Genomic DNA, 18,444 nt, shown 5'->3' with positions numbered 1-18,444 from the left:
AAGCTAGCTGGGCAGAAGCTAGGGCTTAAATAGTGGTTGAAGCAGAAAGCAGTTGTCCCGTTTCTGCTTCAAGCTCCTGCCTTGGCTTCCCCTGATGATGGATAATACCCTAGAAGTATAATGAGATAAACCCTGTGCTCCCGGGCTCACTAAACATCACGGTGTTTATCATAGCAACAGAAGCCTCACCAGAATAGTCGGGTACCACTTGTTCCATGCAGAATGTCCATGTTGCTCTGTTGCTGAGGCCTGCTGAGCCCTCTCCTACCTTGTCTGGCTCTGTGTTGGGCTTCTGTCGCTAACTAGTGCTTCTTTGCTCTGCTCCTCCTGCTGAAGCCTTTTCGGTCATGTATCTCCTTGACAAACCCAGAGTGACCTGGTTCCCCCACAAGCAGATGCTTCAGAGAGGCCACGACATAATTGTGAGACTACCTGTACCCAAACCTGGGTGACGACAGACACGTGACTGAACACCCTGAGCCTCTGCCCTTGGAGTTAAGACCTAGAACACGTATGTCATCTCTCAAGGTAGGTAATAAGGGTTTGCTCCTGGCCTGACATTGGGCACATTTGAGCGGTTTTAGTTTTTCTTTAAAACAGGGTCTCATGTAGCCCAGGCTAGCCTTGAACTCTTGATTCTTCGCTTGTACCTTTCAAGTGTTGGGATTACAGGCACACATGGCTGCACCCAGAGAGCCGATGTTTTGAGAAGCCCGATAGGCTTTGAGTATAGGTCAGTAGGTAGGCAGCAAGGTCTGCGGATCGCAGATAGACTGCATGGAACCAGCTGTGAGGTACAACAGACCCTGAATAGAATCAGATATAGATAGGTTCAAAGACTCGGGGAGGGACCTAGGGTCTGGAGCCCTGTTACAAGGTGGATGGGTACTGAGTGCCTCCTCTAATCACAGGGTTGAAATCAGACAAGCAGGGGTGGGGTCACCAACAAAGGAACTAGGCAACAAAGGACCTTCAACAAAGGATGAATAAGGATCTGGCCCTGACTTGGCCTGATCACTTGGCTTGGGCAGCAGGAGCAGAAGAACAAACAAGCCAGAAGGAGGCCTGGGCTGTGGGTGGCAGGACCACACCTCTCTGGCCTTCAGACACAGCCACCTGGATCATTCCTACGGAATGACCGTTAGGCAAAGGATTCCTGCGGCCAGGCCACAGGACAGGCAGGAGATATTAACAGCAGGGATCTGGGAAGTGGGGTGGCTCACACTTATTGGGGAACTGATGGCTTTGAGGGTGAAGGCAGTCTCTGTGAAATGCATGGAGAAACCCTCAGAAGAATCTCACAGAGCCAGAGCCAGCTAGAGCGTCTGCGTGGGAACCTGAAGACCCCAGTGTCTGGGAAGCTGAGAGGGGCTCACCGGGCAGCCGCCAGTGTCCTGAGCAGGATTACAGAGAACAACACACAGCAAGAACTGTGTCCACACAATTCCCGCTTGGGGTCGGCTTGCCAGCAGGTATCTGTGGAGTTCTTGAGGGAAACCCAGGGTTTCTAGCACTAAGCATGTTCTCTACCCCAACAGTGCCAAAGCTGAAAGTCCACAACATAATAGAACTTTCCCTGTTCTGAGTCCCACATGGAGGCTGACAAAGATGGGCTAGGGTGTGAGGTGACCATGTGGACTGGTCTCAGTGAGTGCATCGCAACAGAAGAGGCTTGGGTAAAATCCAACCCACTCTAGTAGCTGAGGTGGCTTAGGGAGAAAAGTCAGGTTACTGTCTCCAGGAGGGGCTGGCCCCTAGAGACCCCCAGTCCAGTGGTATTGCTCTCCTATGAACCCACGGGCCTCACCTTCCCCAGTCTTGGAGGTGTTGATGTCCGAGTCGTCTCGTGTGCCATTCTGGGCCTCCAAGTAGGTGGCGGGGACCCAACCTTGCTCTTCAGATGTGCTCACAAACCACCAGCCTGCAAAGGGGACAAGAGAGAGGAGGCTGTGAAGGCCTGCAGGATGGTGGAGGCAGGCTGTGAAGGCCTGCCTGCAGGATGGTGGAGGCAGGCTGTGAAGGCCTGCCTGCAGGATGGTGGAGGCAGGCTGTGAAGGCCTGCCTGCAGGATGGTGGAGGCAGGCTGTGAAGGCCTGCCTGCAGGATGGTGGAGGCAGGCTGTGAAGGCCTGCCTGCAGGATGGTGGAGGCAGGCTGTGAAGGCCTGCCTGCAGGATGGTGGAGGCAGGCTGTGAAGGCCTGCAGGATGGTGAGGGTAGGCACTGGGGCCAGGACATAGATGGCAGAAATGGTCAGAGGGCAAGGCACTGACCCAGAAAACCTGGGAAATGCCTTGAGCAATTGCAGCAGAAAAGATAAATATTCTTGCTAAGAAGAGAGCAAGAGGTCCCTCCCCCACAGCCCTGCACATTTGATTAGGTGTAGTGAAAACAGTGGTACCCCACCCCAGCGTGGAATACGTTGCTCAGGGAGGTGAGGAGTTTGTCGGAGCACAGGGCACCCGCCATCTTTCTTCTCAGCCTCCCTGCCGTTTGGCAGCCTCTGGCTTTGAAAAGCATGGCGGCCTCACAGAGACTGACAGTCAGCGTTTCTTTTCCCCAGCACAGGTCAGCAGTGCTCCCACTTCAACCCCTCACAGCTGCCCTTTAAGAACGCTGACACTGCAATCACAGTAAATGTGCGCATGGCATCCTCAAGTGACCTCTGACAGTCAGGTCACATGACAAAGGCTCATTCATAGCTCTTGTCCATTCATGGTGTCTGCTCATTTGCTTGCTCACTCATTCAAGAATCAGTTACGGAATAAAATATCTGAAGTTTAGGTCTTGGGACCCCTGGCTGTCTTCTGATGAACCTTACTTGACCCCCCTCTCCCCTCCCTTCTCTCCTTTGCCCTCCACATAATCTGGCCTCAGGGCTCCTTTCTGTTCCAGGCAGACTCTTTGGGTCCAGTTCAGAGTTTCCAAGGTTTCTTTTGAGCAGCAGCAAGTGGCAGTCTGAGAAGACACAGGGGGAGGTTCTCCTAGGCACCCCCAAGCTGGGCTTGGCCTGGGAAGGTGGGGAAGATGCATCATGGGTAATAAGAAAACCACAGAGAGAAGAAACCCAGTAGCTTATCATAGCTGGGCAGCCCTTAGAACAAAAGCCATTCCCTAGGTCTTAAATTAGACCCTCTCTGTCCCTTACAGCAAGCAGGCCAGGGTTTCCAAAGTCTGTGGACCAGCCATCCCACCCTTGTAGAGTGCTCCACAGTCCTCTGCTTGACGCTCTGCAAAGCCCATTGAGGCCCTGGCTTGTATGCCTCGGAGGTCTTGGCTGTGTCACTGACTCTTTGGGGTCTCCGTTTCCTCTGCTGCTGACAGCTGGGCCAATTCCCTAGCTCAAATTCCATGGCCCAGGGCCCTTGCTGGCTGCCCGGTTCATTTCTTCCAGGGGGTGAAAGAGAGGCCTACAGGAGCCTCCTTCCCCACGGTGCAGAGCAACTACCCAGTCTTGACTAGAACCTAAGTATTAGGACTACCCTCTGAGCTAGGCTGTGATGGCAAGACCAGGCCACACACATGGACAACCTCCACGGGGACTTCTCATTGAGGCCCTCTTGGAAGCCCAAAAGGCCAGAACTACAAGATGATGGGTCTCTGGGTTAAGGAAGAAGGGCGATTTGACTTCTGATGAGAGAACAGTTGAGGCCACTGAGCAGTTTAGGACGGGGAGGTGCTGGTACCCACATGTGGGAACAGGATGGTAGTCAGGCAGGCCAGGGCTAGAAATACTCGACTGATACCCTCTAGCACTCTAGCCTCTGGGCTGTAGGTGGCTTTCAGGCCCCAGACAACCGGCCTCACTAAGCTGCTGGGGAAGGAGAAGTGTCCCAGGTGGCTCCCATCCTGGCGCTGACAGACAGAATGTGCTTTCAGTGCCGTGGAGAACTATAGACGGTGGGAGGTAGATGCTCACTTTGAAGCTCAGGTCAGGCTGGGGGTGCTCACCGATGGTGGGGGCCTCCACTCATCCTCTGCCTTTACCTCGAATGCTCTCAGCGTCTGGAGAAGCCTGATAGGGTTGGGTCAGGTCAGCATCCGTGGATATGAAAAGGGCCTCCCTGACCACCTCTCCTGAACCCGGAAGGCCCTGAACACCACACGCAAGCTTCAGGCAGCCTTCATTTGGATGTCTAAAGAGGTTTCTCTGTCTACTCTTTGCAGAGATGGGCTAGCAGGTGTCGAAGGGCTCGCGGCTCACTCATGGAGAGGAGCAAGGAGGTAAGCTACAGAGATAGCAAGATCAACTGCTCCTTGACCTAGGCTTGAAGGGAAAGCCTTCCTCCCTCTTCTGCTGGATTCAGGTGGGTGAGACACGATGCAGGCTTGAGTACCAATCATGCTTGCCAGGTGGACCCACAGAACTCAAGGTGTATTACCAACTTGGGGTCACTTTTCAAGAGACTCCTGAAAGCCAAAACTCACGCCTATATTTGTAGCAACTCCTCAGGGTCCCAGGTAGGAAGGCAGGTGACTTGGTGGCCTAATGGAGGTTGGGTGGCTGTCTTCCAGGACGGGGCTCCCAAGTCATCCTGGCAGGAGCTAAGGATGCTATCCCCTCTATAGGCAGAGGGCTTGTGAGGGACGCCTGTCGTCGTCTGGCACACGTCTGCTGCACAGGCTTTGGTACTAGGAATGGGGACTGGATGGAGACTTGCTAAGAGGCTGAATGGCAGTGACACCCAGTGGGCAGAGCACCATCACTAGGTTCCTGTGTACCTCACGCTGTGTCCAAGTAGCCTCTTTAAACTAGGACATGCCATGCTGGGTGTGGTAGCACACGCTTTAAATCCTAGCACTCAAGAAGCAGAGGCAGGTGCATCTCTGTGAGTTTGAAGCCACCCTGGCCTAAAGAGCAAGGTCCAGAACAGCCAGGGCACAGAGAAACCTGAAGAGTCTGGCCATCCCCAAGCATGTCTCCTCTGCTGGAGATTAACTTAGAACTTCATTCTCTTGCAGGACCTGGGGCTGAGACCGTCATCATCCTTAGAGCCTAGTGTCCAGCACTGCCTAGAACACACGCCTAAGCTTCTGCTCCTGCCCCAACACTTGCAGGACTGGGCAGGTGATATGATGGCTATAGAGAAAAGCCTGCCACTGGCTCAGCGGTGGGCACCTCCACCCAGCCATGATGGGCAGGCTGAAACACTGCCTAGGTGTGCACGGGTGAACACAGCAGAGGTGTCTACCCGGCTCCCTGCAGACTCCCTGAGCTTGCTCACACCCATGGTGGCTAGCAGGCCTCTCTGAGATGCCACGGACATCAGTTGCTGTAACTGGGGCTCCTGACCCAAGTCACTGCTGTTCTACGGAGGGGCAAACAGGACGGAGCACCCTGTGGGGTTTCTAAATGCATTGCAATGCATGTACTTTTCCACCAGTGTGTGTGTGTGGATGCACCCACGTATGGACAAGGGTATACTGAGTGGGGGGAGGGGTGGTTATGTATGTATACCCATGTATGTGTGGGTGGGCACATGTACATATGGGAGCAGAGCTAGGTCTGCATCTGCATGCATTACACAATTACAGCCAACCACAGTAAGAACGTTCAACTCCTGATGCAGGCTGCTTTATTTACTTAATTCTGAGAAATGACGTCATTGTCATTAAGTTTCCCACTTTAGAGATGAGGAAAGGCTAAAATCCTAGAGAGTTCATCTAGAGCTCTGAGTCTTAGCCACTCTAGATGGTACAGGTGTGACACACTGGGTCCCTCAATATTGTCACTTACGTTATCCTGGCTTAATATAGCCTCGCTGTGCAACTGTGGGCAAGCTACTAACCTTTCTGATTCTCAGTCTCCCTTCTGATATTAGCATAACTAGCGGGGCCCATCTGCCAAGGCTGAAGAGGAAAATCAGAGAACAGACTGGCGGCTGGGCTGAGCTAGTCCCAGAGTGGTGGGGCTGCTGACGGCTAAGCGTCCACACCTGTGGATGGCTGGAGGTAATGAGCTTCTACACAAGCTGGGTAGCTATGTCACCTAGAGGGCCCATGGGGGTAGGTGAGGGGCTCCCACTCTTTGTTCCTGGATGGAGAACTCAGAGATTAGTTTTAGAGAAGCCTGAGAGAACACCCTGTGGGTATGTGACCTGTAAGGGGTCTTCCAGGCAGAGCCCCAGGCTGCGGAGTCACCCAGAAGAACAAACTCCTGCAGCTGCCCTTGCTCCTCCTTCTTCCCCAGGGTCTCTCCAGGAATCAAAGGCCCATGGGAGAGGCCTCCCTGCTCACTAGGCCTCAGGAGCCTCCTTCTTTATCTTGGTCTAAGTGCCAAGGAGCTAGAGAGAGAGGACCAAGAGCCGTGCCTAACATGGTTGCCTAAGGATGTGGGTGTGGAAGACACAGACCAGGTCCAGCCCCAGGAAGGAACTGCTCAGGCTCAGGAGCCAGGTGCCCCCATCTCAGGCCACAGGTATCTTCTGTGACCATTTGGTTGGTCACTAAGAGTCTACCTGGCTGGCCAGTTTCTGGGAATGAAGCTTGAATCTTCCACGTGGAGGCAAGGCAAGGGAGAGACAGACAGACAGACACAGGGAGAGAGACACAGGGAGAGAGAGAGAGAGAGAGAGATAGGAAGAGGAACAGCAGGACAGCAGCTGGCTGGGGCTGAGCCTCTTCAGGAGGGGCTGAGCATGGCTGGGGGGTTGGCAGGAAGTGATGGGCACCCCCAGGCCACTGCTGTCCCCAGGGTGACCAGGCCACAATGGCCTCCTTAAGTAGGGAGGATAATGAACTCATTAGAGCGAGAGTGAGGCCAGCTGTATACAATTAGGATGTTAATAAAGTCCTCTGAGGTCACTGCTCAGCCTAGGACAAAGCAGATGGCAGGGGAGGGGAGGGGAGCCCCTACTCCTTTCCTCCCCTTCTGAAATCCTCCCAACCCTTCCAGATGTTGAGATGTGTCTTCCTTGAGGCCCCCACTCTCCCCACTCTTCTGGCTCTGCTCACCCTGCGGCTGAGCCGAGTTTGACAGTGGTTTTGCCACTTCCTAAGTGGGCCACTGGCCTCTGTGAGCCTCACTGGCATACAGGGGATAACTATCTGGGGAGGGGACTCCCCTCAATCAGGGACACAGAACTGTCAATCACCTGGGATTTTTACCGTGCCAAGCACTGTTCCAGTGAAAGGAAAGCCACCCCCAAGAACACACTGGAGTTTCTCCTTCTCCGGCCCCCCCAGGCAGGGCACACAGCTGTGAGGCCAGCAGGAGAGGCCCCTTCTCCTGGCTCCATGCCTTGGTGTCAGCCCCTTGGCCCAAACCCAGGATTTTGAGACAGGCCACAACTCTGATTTTGGAATTTGAGAAACCTACCACCTTTAGGTGAGTTCCAGGCCTCACTTTTGTATCTATTACAGCATCCCAACTCTTGCCCACATGAGCTGGCCTAGTCACTGCAGAGCGAGTTCATGTGTGGCTCTACCTCTGATTTGGGCCTCTTAAGGCTTCCATACTCAGATGACAGATGGTGTGACATGGATCTAGGTACTAAAGAAACTGCAGACATTTGGGGTCTTGATGGTGTGGATTTGGGGGAGCCAGAAACCCATCCTACCAGAATCCTCAAGCAGCACCCTAGCTTGCTGCGGCAAATGTCCCCACTCTGTGGCAAGTCTTCTCCCTAGAAGTGTGATGTGCCTAAGTAGTCCTATCTTTCTTCCTTGGAGGAGGCTCGGGGACAGTAGGAGAGTTAGGATTAGCGAGCATCCAGTGAGAAGGACTGCCCAGGCATAAGTCACCAGCACAGGTGGCCATGGCTGAGCCCTAAAGTCCTGGCCTCAGCTCCATTTCCTTCCTATCTCCTTGTAGCAGATCCAGGGCTTCTCTCTAGAGGGGCCAGAGGAACAGGAAATGCAGCCCACTCACACATGCTGTGCCTTTAAGAGCAGCGAAAGGCTAGCATCCCTAGGCCAGGCCTCCCCTGGTCAGAAGGCTCTGTCACAGCATCCTCCTGCCAAGACACACTCCAGTTCTCAGCGTGTGGCCTCCACTGTCCAAAGAAAACAGGAGAGGCTTTGGAGCTGGTTGAGGGCTCCTCAGTCCCTCTTGTGTGCGCACACACAGCGCCTGCCCTCCTGACCCACTCACCTAGTCCTACCCTTGGCACTCGCCCTATTTTGTTGTCCAAGGCCCACTCCCTTTCCCCATATGGGGCCTTGAGGCCAGAGGGTCCAGAGCCTTCCCAGGGTGCCTGGATTCCAAGACCATGAGCACAAACTGCCTACATCACCATCTGGAAGGCTCCATGGAGTCTGTGGCAAGGAGACAGAGGCTGGGCTGCTGCTGTCTCTCCTAGCTTATACCGCCCACCTCGCTGGATCAACCCATACTTAGGCTGGGGTCTGTCAAGCTCACAGGGCTCTGATGGAGTTTGGCAGTGTTGTGGGCAAGGTACTGAGAAGGTAGTTCATCTATCAAGCAATTGCAGGCAGAGAGGAGTACATAACAGAAGGTAGACACAGGTTTAATCAAGGGCTCTCCAATCATATACTGTCTGGGATCTGATCCCAGCCATGGACTTCCTAACTAATGAAATGAAGCAATTTCTTCATCTGTAAAGTAGCCCTAGAAAGCACAGTATATGTATAAGGATTAGCTATCCCTCCTTATTCTAATAATTTAGTATATATAGTAATAAAATTTAATTATATGTTAGATAAAAAGATTCAAAATTACACCTGATTTCTAAAGACTTGCCAAGAGCTAACCTCACACTTTTAAAGTGCAAGCCATGGAGAAGAAACGAAGACCTCAGGTCTGGGCAGAAGGACCTTAAGTGATCTGTGTGTGTGTGTGTGTGTGTGTGTGTGTGTGTGTGTGTGATTTAGTTTCGGTGACATTGCTGTTTGGCTTTGATCTGGCAAGGTCCCCACTGAAAACATGTGGGTCTGATAAATTGGGCATGGTGGTGCATGCCTGTAACCTAGCAATGGAAGGCAGAGAAAGGAGGACCACAAGTTCAAGGCTATCCTTTGCTGTGTAGTGAGTTTGAGGCCAGCCTTGGCTACATGAGACCCTGGGAAGAAAGAAAGGGGGAGAGAGAAAGAGGAAGGGAGATAGGCAGTATTTCAGCAGCGAGAGGTGGTGGCGAGGAATGGAGGGTAGAAGACATTGTCACTGGGATGTGCAAGACAGCGGGGCCCAGGCAGCTCCTGCCCTGCATGTGCTAGTGGCTGATGCAAGGCTTGCTGAAGAAACCGGAGATGCCCAGTGATTAGATCCGGAGTGAGGGGAGAGTCCCCAGGGATGCTGACTAGGCACTGGATGGTGATTTACAGACTAACCTAACTATGCAGGACAGAGAGGTCAGGAGTTCTGAGAGCCAAGTCACCTGCTAACCTGGTTGGTTGGGATATGCCAAAGCCCAGATTTCTGGGCCTTTGGATCTGGGGCTGCAGTGCTGCAGGAGTCCCAGCTGCTGTCTGGCTTGTCTATAGAGGACTGACAGAAAGAAGCCTGTCCTTCGAGATGTTTTAATCAGGACAGGGTGAGGACACACATGCTGTGTTGGTGGTACCATCTCATTTAGAAGAGGCCGTGCAAGAACCAGAAGCCAGCAGGGAGGGGTCTAAACAGATGGTAGTGACAGGTCAGAATCTAAGAAGATGCTAAGAGTCAAATGGGGAGATAAAAAAGGCACAGCTTAAGACAGGGACCTTAGAAGTGTCTTCCATTTGCTCTTTGACCTGATGGAGGATGTTGGTTTGGAGATGTGGCTCAGCAGTTAGGCGTCTATGCTGTTCTTGCAGAGGAACTGAGTTCCTAGCACCCAAGTTGGGCAGCTTAGAATTGTCTGTAACTCCATTCCAGGGGATCTGATGCTTCCAGCCTGTGGGTACCTGCACACAAGCACATATACCGCCACACAGAACCCTACCCACATAATTAAAATAAATATCTTGTTATACCTTAGCTAAGGATATAGCTAAGTTGGTCGAGCGCTCGATAAAGCTCTTGGTTCAGTCCCCAGCACTGCATAAAGCAGGTCTAGAGGAACACACCTATGACCCCAGCACCTAGAGGTGGAGAGGCTCAGAAGGCCAGATCATCCTCGGCTACGAGGAGAGCTTCAGGCTACCCTACCATTTATGAGACTCCATCTCAAAAAAAAAAAAAAAAATCAAACCAAACCAAAGCAACTATATAACTTAGGTGGACACTGGGAATACCCTGGGCAGAGGAGGGCATTGGATTGGCAATGGGAGGGAAAGAGAGGGGTGTCCCCCAACCTGAAATCCCAGGCTGCCCTAGGAATATAACTTGCACGCTGCACAGCTAAGTGGCTGTAGTGGAACAAGTTCCAGGTCTGGGTGGTGACAGGCCAACTTCCCTGCAGCTCTCCTTCAAAGCCCTCCAGTCAGCCAGCCCCTCCACAGACGGCCAACTCGAACTGCTCGTCCATCCTGAGGTGGGTCCCGGGAACCAACTCCGGTTTCCAGGCTTATGAGGTACACACATTTACCTGGTGAGTCGGTGCACTTCACCAGCCCCGATGTTTCTATATCTCACCCTGCAAGCTCTATCTCACAGATGCAAGCCGCTCATTTACTGCTTCCTCTCCTCGCCACTGCTGCCTTCAAGCAAGTCAGTCTCAAAACAGTCAAAGGTGTGGCTTCTATCCCATCAGCCCCACCTCCCAGTTACAACTCCTCTGGGCTGTGTAACAGAGCAAGGAAGCGACACCCAGACCAAAGAGGTTTTCCAGTACAAGATCTGTACCCGAGAGTAACGGTGACTTAGGATCAGCGTTTCTCAAACATCAGATATCCCCCACACACAACACCACATCTTTATTTACCATATTCCACAACTAGGTATTCTATAGATTGCATATGCAAAGACATGTGCCACCTAATGACGGGGACAATTTCTGAAAAGTATATTAAGACGTCACAGCTGTATGAACGGCGCAGAATGTACTAAAACTATACACCTAAGTGGCCTCGCTCAGTTACCTGAAGGGGTCTTGTGATATAATCAGGAGATGCCACAAATGTGAAGTGTATGAGACCAGACAATACAACATAGCAGACTGTGTTAGAGTAATTTTGTAACAATATAAATGGGAGTATATACTAAAACATGTTAAAAACTGCAATATAGTAAATACATGTTAGTAATGTAGTTACTCATCAGTTACACATTATATACTGGGCATAATTATATGTGTTGTCTTTTCATATGATTGATACTGCAACTTAAATGGTTGAGCCAGGTATGGTGGCACACACCTTTAATCCCTGTGTTGGAGGGCAGAGGCAGGCAGGTCTCTGTGAATTCAAGGCCTGTTGGAGCTACATAGTGAGACCCTGTTCTAAACAAATGAAACAAATAAACAAGCAAGCAAACATTGTTATTTTTTTTGGTTTGTTTTTGGTTTTTTGTTCCTTTAAGACAGAGTCTCACTAGATGGCCCAGGCTGTCCTTGAATCTGGGACCCCCTGTCTCTGCCCACTGAATGTACAGATTATAGCAGACAGATTTACACCAGAATCACCACCTTGAGTTACGTTTTCCACTATGACATCACGACATCTCCAGCACAGCCAGGAGATAGGAATTCTTCAATTCCATTCTAACCTTATCACTTGTCACCATAGTGCACAATTCATCACCAACTGAGCAGTAGGAGCTAGCTCTGCGGCTGTATTTAAAGTGACCCATTCATCTTTTTATTTCCAATGAATAAACAACTAAGGCAGCCAGCCCCAACCAGGGGGAATGGAGGCTGGAAGAGTTTGAGCTTTGCTACAACCGAGGAGGCTAGCTGTATCCCGTTCCCTCTGTAACTGAGGCGATCTGAAGAGAAAGCCAGTCATTGTGGAATATCAAGCCAAGATTGAACATTGAGGGGCCAGCTATGCCCACAGTGTGAAATACACAGGCTGCATAGAGCTTCCCTGTACGGCCAAGACCATGCTTGGGTGGATGGGAGGTAGGGTGGATGAAGGTTTCAGGGGACACACCTCCTATCAGAATTGATCAACATAGCTGGAGGAAGAGGCTGAAGGAGTAGGTGTTGTGCATAGGAAAGGGAGTCTGAAATCTCGTGGCTTGCCAAGGTTGTGGGGAGAGGGAGAAATAAACAAACAAGCAGATACCACAAAAGAGCAAAGTGTCTAGCAGCAGGACTGTAGATGCCCCTGTGGTTTCTAATTTGGGGGACCCAGGATCGCATGAGGGCTCCCATCGCTGATGGAGTTCCCAGATTGTCTGGTGATTTCACTTGTTTTATTTTTGTCTGTTTGTCAGCTGTTTATTTTTTGTTTTTTTGTGATTTTGTGAGTGTGTGTCTTGTGCATACAGGTGCCTTTGGGGGCCAGAAGAAGGTGTCACATGCCCTGATACTGGGGTGACACGTGGTGTAAGCCACCTGATAGGTACACGTGCTGGGAATGGGACCTGAGGCCCCTGGAGGGCAGCGAGTGTTCCTTCCAGTGCCTAAGAAGGGCACATGGATGCGTTTATGTAGGACTTCCCTTTTCTCTTTCTGCTAAAACCAGGAGTTCCCTGGCCTTAGGACTGCGTAGGCTTCTACTAAGTGCTGTCGCCTACCTCCCAGCTGAGCCCGGCCCCGCTCCAATTGGGCAAAAATAAAACAGGGGCAACTGCAACCTGAAAGACCATCTCCATAAACAGTGCAAACCCACTCTACAATTTGCCGAGGGCATTCCTCCCTCCAAACCCTCCTTATTTCATTTCTGGGGAATTTTAAATAGAGGGCTTGCAAGAACTCTGCACCGCCTGACGTCAGCAGCTTTCTGACAACGTGGATTCCTCTGTGTGGTATGGGGAGCAGCCGCCACCGGCGCCCAGGTTTTTCCAGGTTCCTCTCCCAGTTGGAAACTGGGAGCCGCTGGTGTCACCCTAGTACACTGTGGGACAGCAGAAGGTATCCCACTTGGGGTCCCCCAGACCCTCAAACAACGCATCAAGCCATTGGAGCAACACCTATCCTAGTGTTTGCTTCAGCCAACAAACTTAAAAACAGATATAAATATACTTTTCAGAAAGATGTTTCCCTGTGCCATACACCGAATGGAAAACCACGATTCCCGATAAAAGATAACTCGGAAAAAGTCAGACAGCAATGCCTCGAGGTTCAGCAAGACACTGAGGCGAGTTCAGCGAGAGCCTCGATTAGGTCAGCTTTTCCTCTTAAACAAAGGCTGTCAGCCAACTGACACTCTAGGAGCCCCACTGAACACCTTCTCCCGGACCTGGTGTGGAGGGAGAGAAAAGCAAGGAGATGAAGAGCTACTCGGTAGGTGTCCAGCATCACATGGGTACAAATGGTTCTCTGGGAAACACTGGCCTAGTCCTGTGGCTTAATATTCTGCAGGCTTTGAGCTACACACAGCTCAGCCTTCAGCAAACTTTGAGGTAGCCTACAAACAACTTCCCTCTGAAGAATGGGACAGACCCCTGCCCTCCTTACCCTACCGCTGCTAAGGTGATAGATGGGGAAATTTGTTCTGGAAAGTCTCTAGGTTGATGGAGGATGGGGGGAATTCAGGAATCCAACAGACCCCTCTGCCCGCAGGTGTCAGGTACTGCCAGGGACTCGACGGTTGCCCACCCCTGCCTGTCGAGAAAAAGGATGGGAAGTCACTACCGCTTGGCTATTTTCTTTCTCTATAGCCACATGGGATTCGAGTATTATCCCAATTTTTATAGTCAGAAAGCCTGGAGCGCACAGTTAGCTGCATGATGGTCACGGGCTGGCTACTTAGTAGCGTGGGAGCTGAGCGCTAGTAGTTCATGGTCTTTTTGGGGAAAGAATTTCTGTCTTGTTCTTTTTTTGGCCCCGTGGGACTCTGAGTCCCTCCTGGGTTGGTTTCTCTGTTTCGTCACTGTGTTCAGGCCCTGTCCTTCATGCTGCCCCCTCTCCGCTGCCACTACGGTTTCCTCCCGTCATCTGCAGGACCCTGACCTGAGGTTTGAGTTGACCGTGGCCCCAGGTAGAGTAAGAGATCCCCAGGGACAGCATCTCGTGGAACCCCCAGCCTGGCTTGGGTGTTTTGGAGAGAGAGGGGACCTGGTGAGTGGTTGTTCAGAACACATGCCTCTCCCTTCCCTGATCTCTGTTGTTAACCTCAGCTGTCTCTGCACAGGCTCACGATCTCCCACACTCCGCTCCTGGGGTCCGTGCGAGCTGCTGCTAGGTTGGTTCTCCTCAGCCCCCATCTCTCTAGCCCAGAGCCTTCTGTCCTGCTAGAATGGGGTGCGGCTATTCCTTGGACGATCCTTCTCCTCCAGCTCCCCAGTGCTGGGAAGTCACGGACAGCACCTCCTCTTACTCGGGGAGCTCTGACCTAGGGAACTAAACACAGACTATTGTTGTTGGCTGTGTAAATGGCCCTGGCCATGCAGGAGGCAGACACTCCCATCCACGAGAGCCCTGCAACCTGATGGTGAACCCAGTTGGAGCACTTCTGCTCAGGCAGGCCTCTCCCTCATAGGAGTGGAAAACTGAACTTCAGGGAGGACAGAAGGCCACTCCCGCCAGGGACAGGCCTACTCCCAGGTTTAGGCTCCTAGAGGAATGGGGTAGGGAGGAGGTGCCCATCTGAGGAAGCCATGCAGTCTGGCCACAGGCTCCATTGGGATCATATGCACAGGTTCACATACCAGGGCCCACAAAGAAGCCCTCCCTAATGGGTACAACTTGGAGCTCTCAAGGGGGCCGCCCCAGAGACCTGCTCCCCTTACCCCTGAGAACACAGGAGAGACAGCTGCATCCAAAACAGCTCCTTGCCACGGTGTCTTACCCAGTGCCTACAAAGCCACAGGGTTGGTTACCTGGGTGCTACCTAGCACATGTGATGACCTGGGCTATGGAGCTCCGTGGCCATGGCTGATTGATCTATACAACTGCCCAGCACATGTGATGACCTGGGCTATGGAGCTCCGTGGCTATGGCTGATTGATCTGTACAACTGAGGTCGCACTGCTACACGGTGCAGGACTGTAGGGGTGATAACCACAGGAAAGGGCATTCTGCTCTGTGCCTGGCATATGTAATCTGCCACATGCAAAGGCTTCTTATACTCCAGAAAGCAGCACATCTCTAAACCACCCTGTCCTGGGATGACTATCTATCTGGGAGCCTTGGAAGAGTTTGCAGTAAGTAAGAGGCTCTCTGTACTTCCTGCTCCACCTCACTTGCCTGTCTCCAAGCACCAACTTATTTCCATGGTTCCTGAGAATGTGTCTAATGTAGATGCTACCCCAGTGTTAGAGAAAGGTCACCCCAAACCAGATATCCCCCCAGCTTGCTACATACTCTCCACAGTGATTGGCCACACAGTAGTGATAGACACATAGGATTACCAATGAGAGAGGCAGCTCTAGCAAAACTACCAACACCAGAAGGGAGGGACACGAGGAAGGCCCTCTTAGCCAAGCAATGATGCGTAACTCTGTCGCCTCTTTCATTCTTCACGAAGGTCTTTGTAACACATCTCTGTGCCTGGCACACATGGCAGGAGATAAAGGTCTGTGGTGCAAAGAAATGAACAAAAAGCGTCTAATGTCACGCCTGCTTGTTTGCCTGGCTCTCAATTTCTCCATTCTGAATAAGGCTGATCAATAACCCCTCTTCCAGCAGAGATGAGAGACCCCAGGGAGGTAACTGACTTAGATCGCTTGCCACATTCTTATCTCTCAGCTGTCAAGTTGTCCAACCCTGAACTCTTGGAGGGGGAACTTCATTCTAGAAATACTCTTTGGTGAGAAGACCTAGCTAGAGTCTAATGGCAGAACGTGGGGGCAGAAACAGGCTATGAGCATCTTCTTCTTCTAAATACACTTTGGCGATGACAGGCCCAAGACCTTCCCATCTAAGTGCCTAGCCCTTAGCCACAGCATGCTACGATGTCATGTCACAGAGAAGAAGCAGTATCGGTAATAACGTGGTCAGCCTAGCCTGACCCTTAAATGGGAACGCAGCATCTTTATCCCCTTCTTCCTGCCTTGGCTTCTAGATCAGAACCTGCCCCTGTTGGCTTAGATCTCACCCAGTTTCCCACCCGGGAACCACATCTACAAGGTAAGGTGGTGGGCTGTCTTCATGGGGTTTGAGAGATGGGGCTGTTCAGGGCAGTCTGGACAGAGGTCTGAAATGTTCCCTGTGGTTGTGTCAATGTCAAGAGCTTTGACCCACGGTAAGCAGAGGCCCTCTGGATCTAAGGAGTTAAGTTTGTATTTGCCTATTCATTGAGGCCTAGGACAGTGCTGGGCCCTGGAAGCAGGAGAGAGTAAATATTTATAAGGGAGCCAGTGAGGCAGGGCGACCCCTGGGTGCTACGTTTCCTTATGCAAAGCCCAGATGATGAGCTAAACTCCCTTGCTCTTTTCAAAGATGGCTAGTTACGATCCCACTTTGGCAACAAGGTCCACACAGCCTGGGTACCATGCCCCATACAAAGCCACGGCTCTGCCATTCTAATGCCTAGGAGTGGGTCAGTCTATCTGAGGCTTGCCTGTGAAGCACCAGTTGAGGTGAGGGGAAAAGGATGAGAAGTTGCTCCCACCCCTGGGTCTAGGCTAGACCCCAACATCCCAGTGTGCTAAGCTATATTCTTCTTTGAGACAGCCATCTGACCTCCCTCATCACATACTGTGAAAGTATAAGGCACGTGTGCAGAAAATGCCTGGATACTTGGATGGTGAGTGTGTCGGTGGAGAGGACGTCCCAGGAAGATAGGAAGACTCTGGGAAAGTGGGATTCCCCAGTTCACCTCAAAGAGGAATGGGGAAGGCAAATTGCTCGGGGCAGTTCCCAAGCCCAGCACCAATGGGGCTCAGTGGAGCTCTCCAAAGCTGGGCCTGTGAGAAGACTCCCTGGCTTGGATTCTGGCCTCTTTAAGGCCCAGAGCTATGGCTTTCACAGATCTTGTTTAAACTTGAGAGGGTGGGGGAGGGGCCGAGGGAAACTACATTCTTCCCCACCAAAGCCAAGAGTCTAAAGTAACACTTCTGGTTGTGAGTGATGGCAGTCTGTTTGTGATTATGGCCCTGGCTTTCTGGCAGGGCAGCCCTGGAACCCCACAGTCTTGCTGACGGGAGGGACACTCTCCCTCACTTGGGTAATCTTGTCCTCATCTGACATGACCAAAGACATTCATCAGCCCCTCCGCTTCCAACAGTTCTCCATGGCAACTCCTCAAAAACACTATTTAAAGAGGGGGGGAAAAGCCACCCCAAAACCCTATCGTGAAATTCTTTCTGTTCCAGGCACGTCCTAAAGAACCCAAGAAGCATCAGCAGGGGCTGATGTCATCTGCAGGAGGGAGGGGGCGCTGGACCACCCTCTCCCTCTTCCTTTCATCAGGGAGAACAATGCATGCACACATGGATGCCCCTTTGCTGCCACAGTCAGAGGCGGCTCGGGGAAGCTCAGCTGTGCTCTCTCCCGGAAATTTAATCTGCGAAGCATTTGGCCTCCAAAACTCAATTCCAAAGGTGTCCGGGAGCCCACCAACCCTGTGATCATTGTTACAAATCCAGGGCTGCAAGAGTCCGACCCCCGTTTGGCAGCTGGGAAGAGCTGGCTGGGGGATGGGCAACATGGCCACTGTCCCCTCCCCTGTGCCTCCTGTGTGGAGAGACTGTATGTTTATACAGGCCCGGCAGCAGGGAGGTAGCATAACTCTCTAGGATCTCCACACTGTGGGACAGAGAGGCTACTTCTGGCTCGGTTGATAAAAGTGCAGTGGTTAGGGAATAGGAGCGTGTCAGATCCAAGAAGCAACTGTGGGCACTGCTGTCACCCCTCTGTCAAGGGCAGACAAGGGCAGCTGGCGTGCGAAGGGACAAAGTGGCTTGAGGTAACCCATTAACTGGTAGCTGAGCTTAGAGCGCAGATTGACCAAGAACACCTTATGCAAAGCCTGGCTTCCTTCCAGAACGGCTCTACCACTCTGCCCATTAATACGACACCCCGAGTGGTGTGCCAAGTGGCAATTCCTTGACCCAGTGCCTCAGGCAACAAGTGGGAGTCAGGAGCTGGCAGCGAGGACCACTAGGCTAGAGAGAGGTCAGTGGGTCAAACCGGCCATGGTAGGAGCCCGTGCTTACACTGTAGGTGCTGGCTGGTACAGGGACCTAAGGCCCTGCGATCTTGCCACACTTGGCTGCTATCTGTCTCCTCCCAACAAACCGGCTCAAACCAGCCGACAACTCAAATACGTGAGCACGAAGACTTCAACTCACGGGCAGGCTGGGGCCCTGGGAGAACAGGAAACAAATGAGAAAGACAGAGTGACTGGGAGCGCCAGGCCTGGGTGCCTAGCCAACCGCAACAGAGCCCTTCTTGAGATGAGGCTGCAGGGGCTGAGCCTGGGGTCTGACGGGGACTCAGCCAGCCATGGGCAGTACTGCATCCTCTGGAGGAAACCAGCTTTACTCTAGAGCCTAGGAAGACAAGCAAGCCTGCATT

The 18,444-nt window shown here is 52.1% G+C and overlaps 1 protein-coding gene across 7 annotated transcripts in view; it reads right to left on the bottom strand.

The window, feature by feature from the left end:
• Positions 1 to 18,444, bottom strand: part of Sh3pxd2a (SH3 and PX domains 2A) — a 202,969-nt gene that overhangs the window by 24,935 nt on the left and 159,590 nt on the right. For all 7 annotated transcript variants that reach the window (XM_029472597.2, XM_085833856.1, XM_021151843.3 and 4 more), the window contains one exon: positions 1,808 to 1,921. In XM_029472597.2, coding sequence (XP_029328457.1) covers positions 1,808 to 1,921 — 114 coding nt within the window. The remainder of the gene's footprint in view (positions 1 to 1,807; positions 1,922 to 18,444) is intronic.

The sequence above is a fragment of the Mus caroli genome, unplaced genomic scaffold, assembly GCF_978045245.1.
Source record: "Mus caroli unplaced genomic scaffold, Mus_caroli_1 scaffold_20, whole genome shotgun sequence".
NCBI lineage: Eukaryota > Metazoa > Chordata > Mammalia > Rodentia > Muridae > Mus > Mus caroli.
Note: the sequence above shows the minus strand (reverse complement) of the source record. Positions and strands in the feature narration are given on the sequence as shown.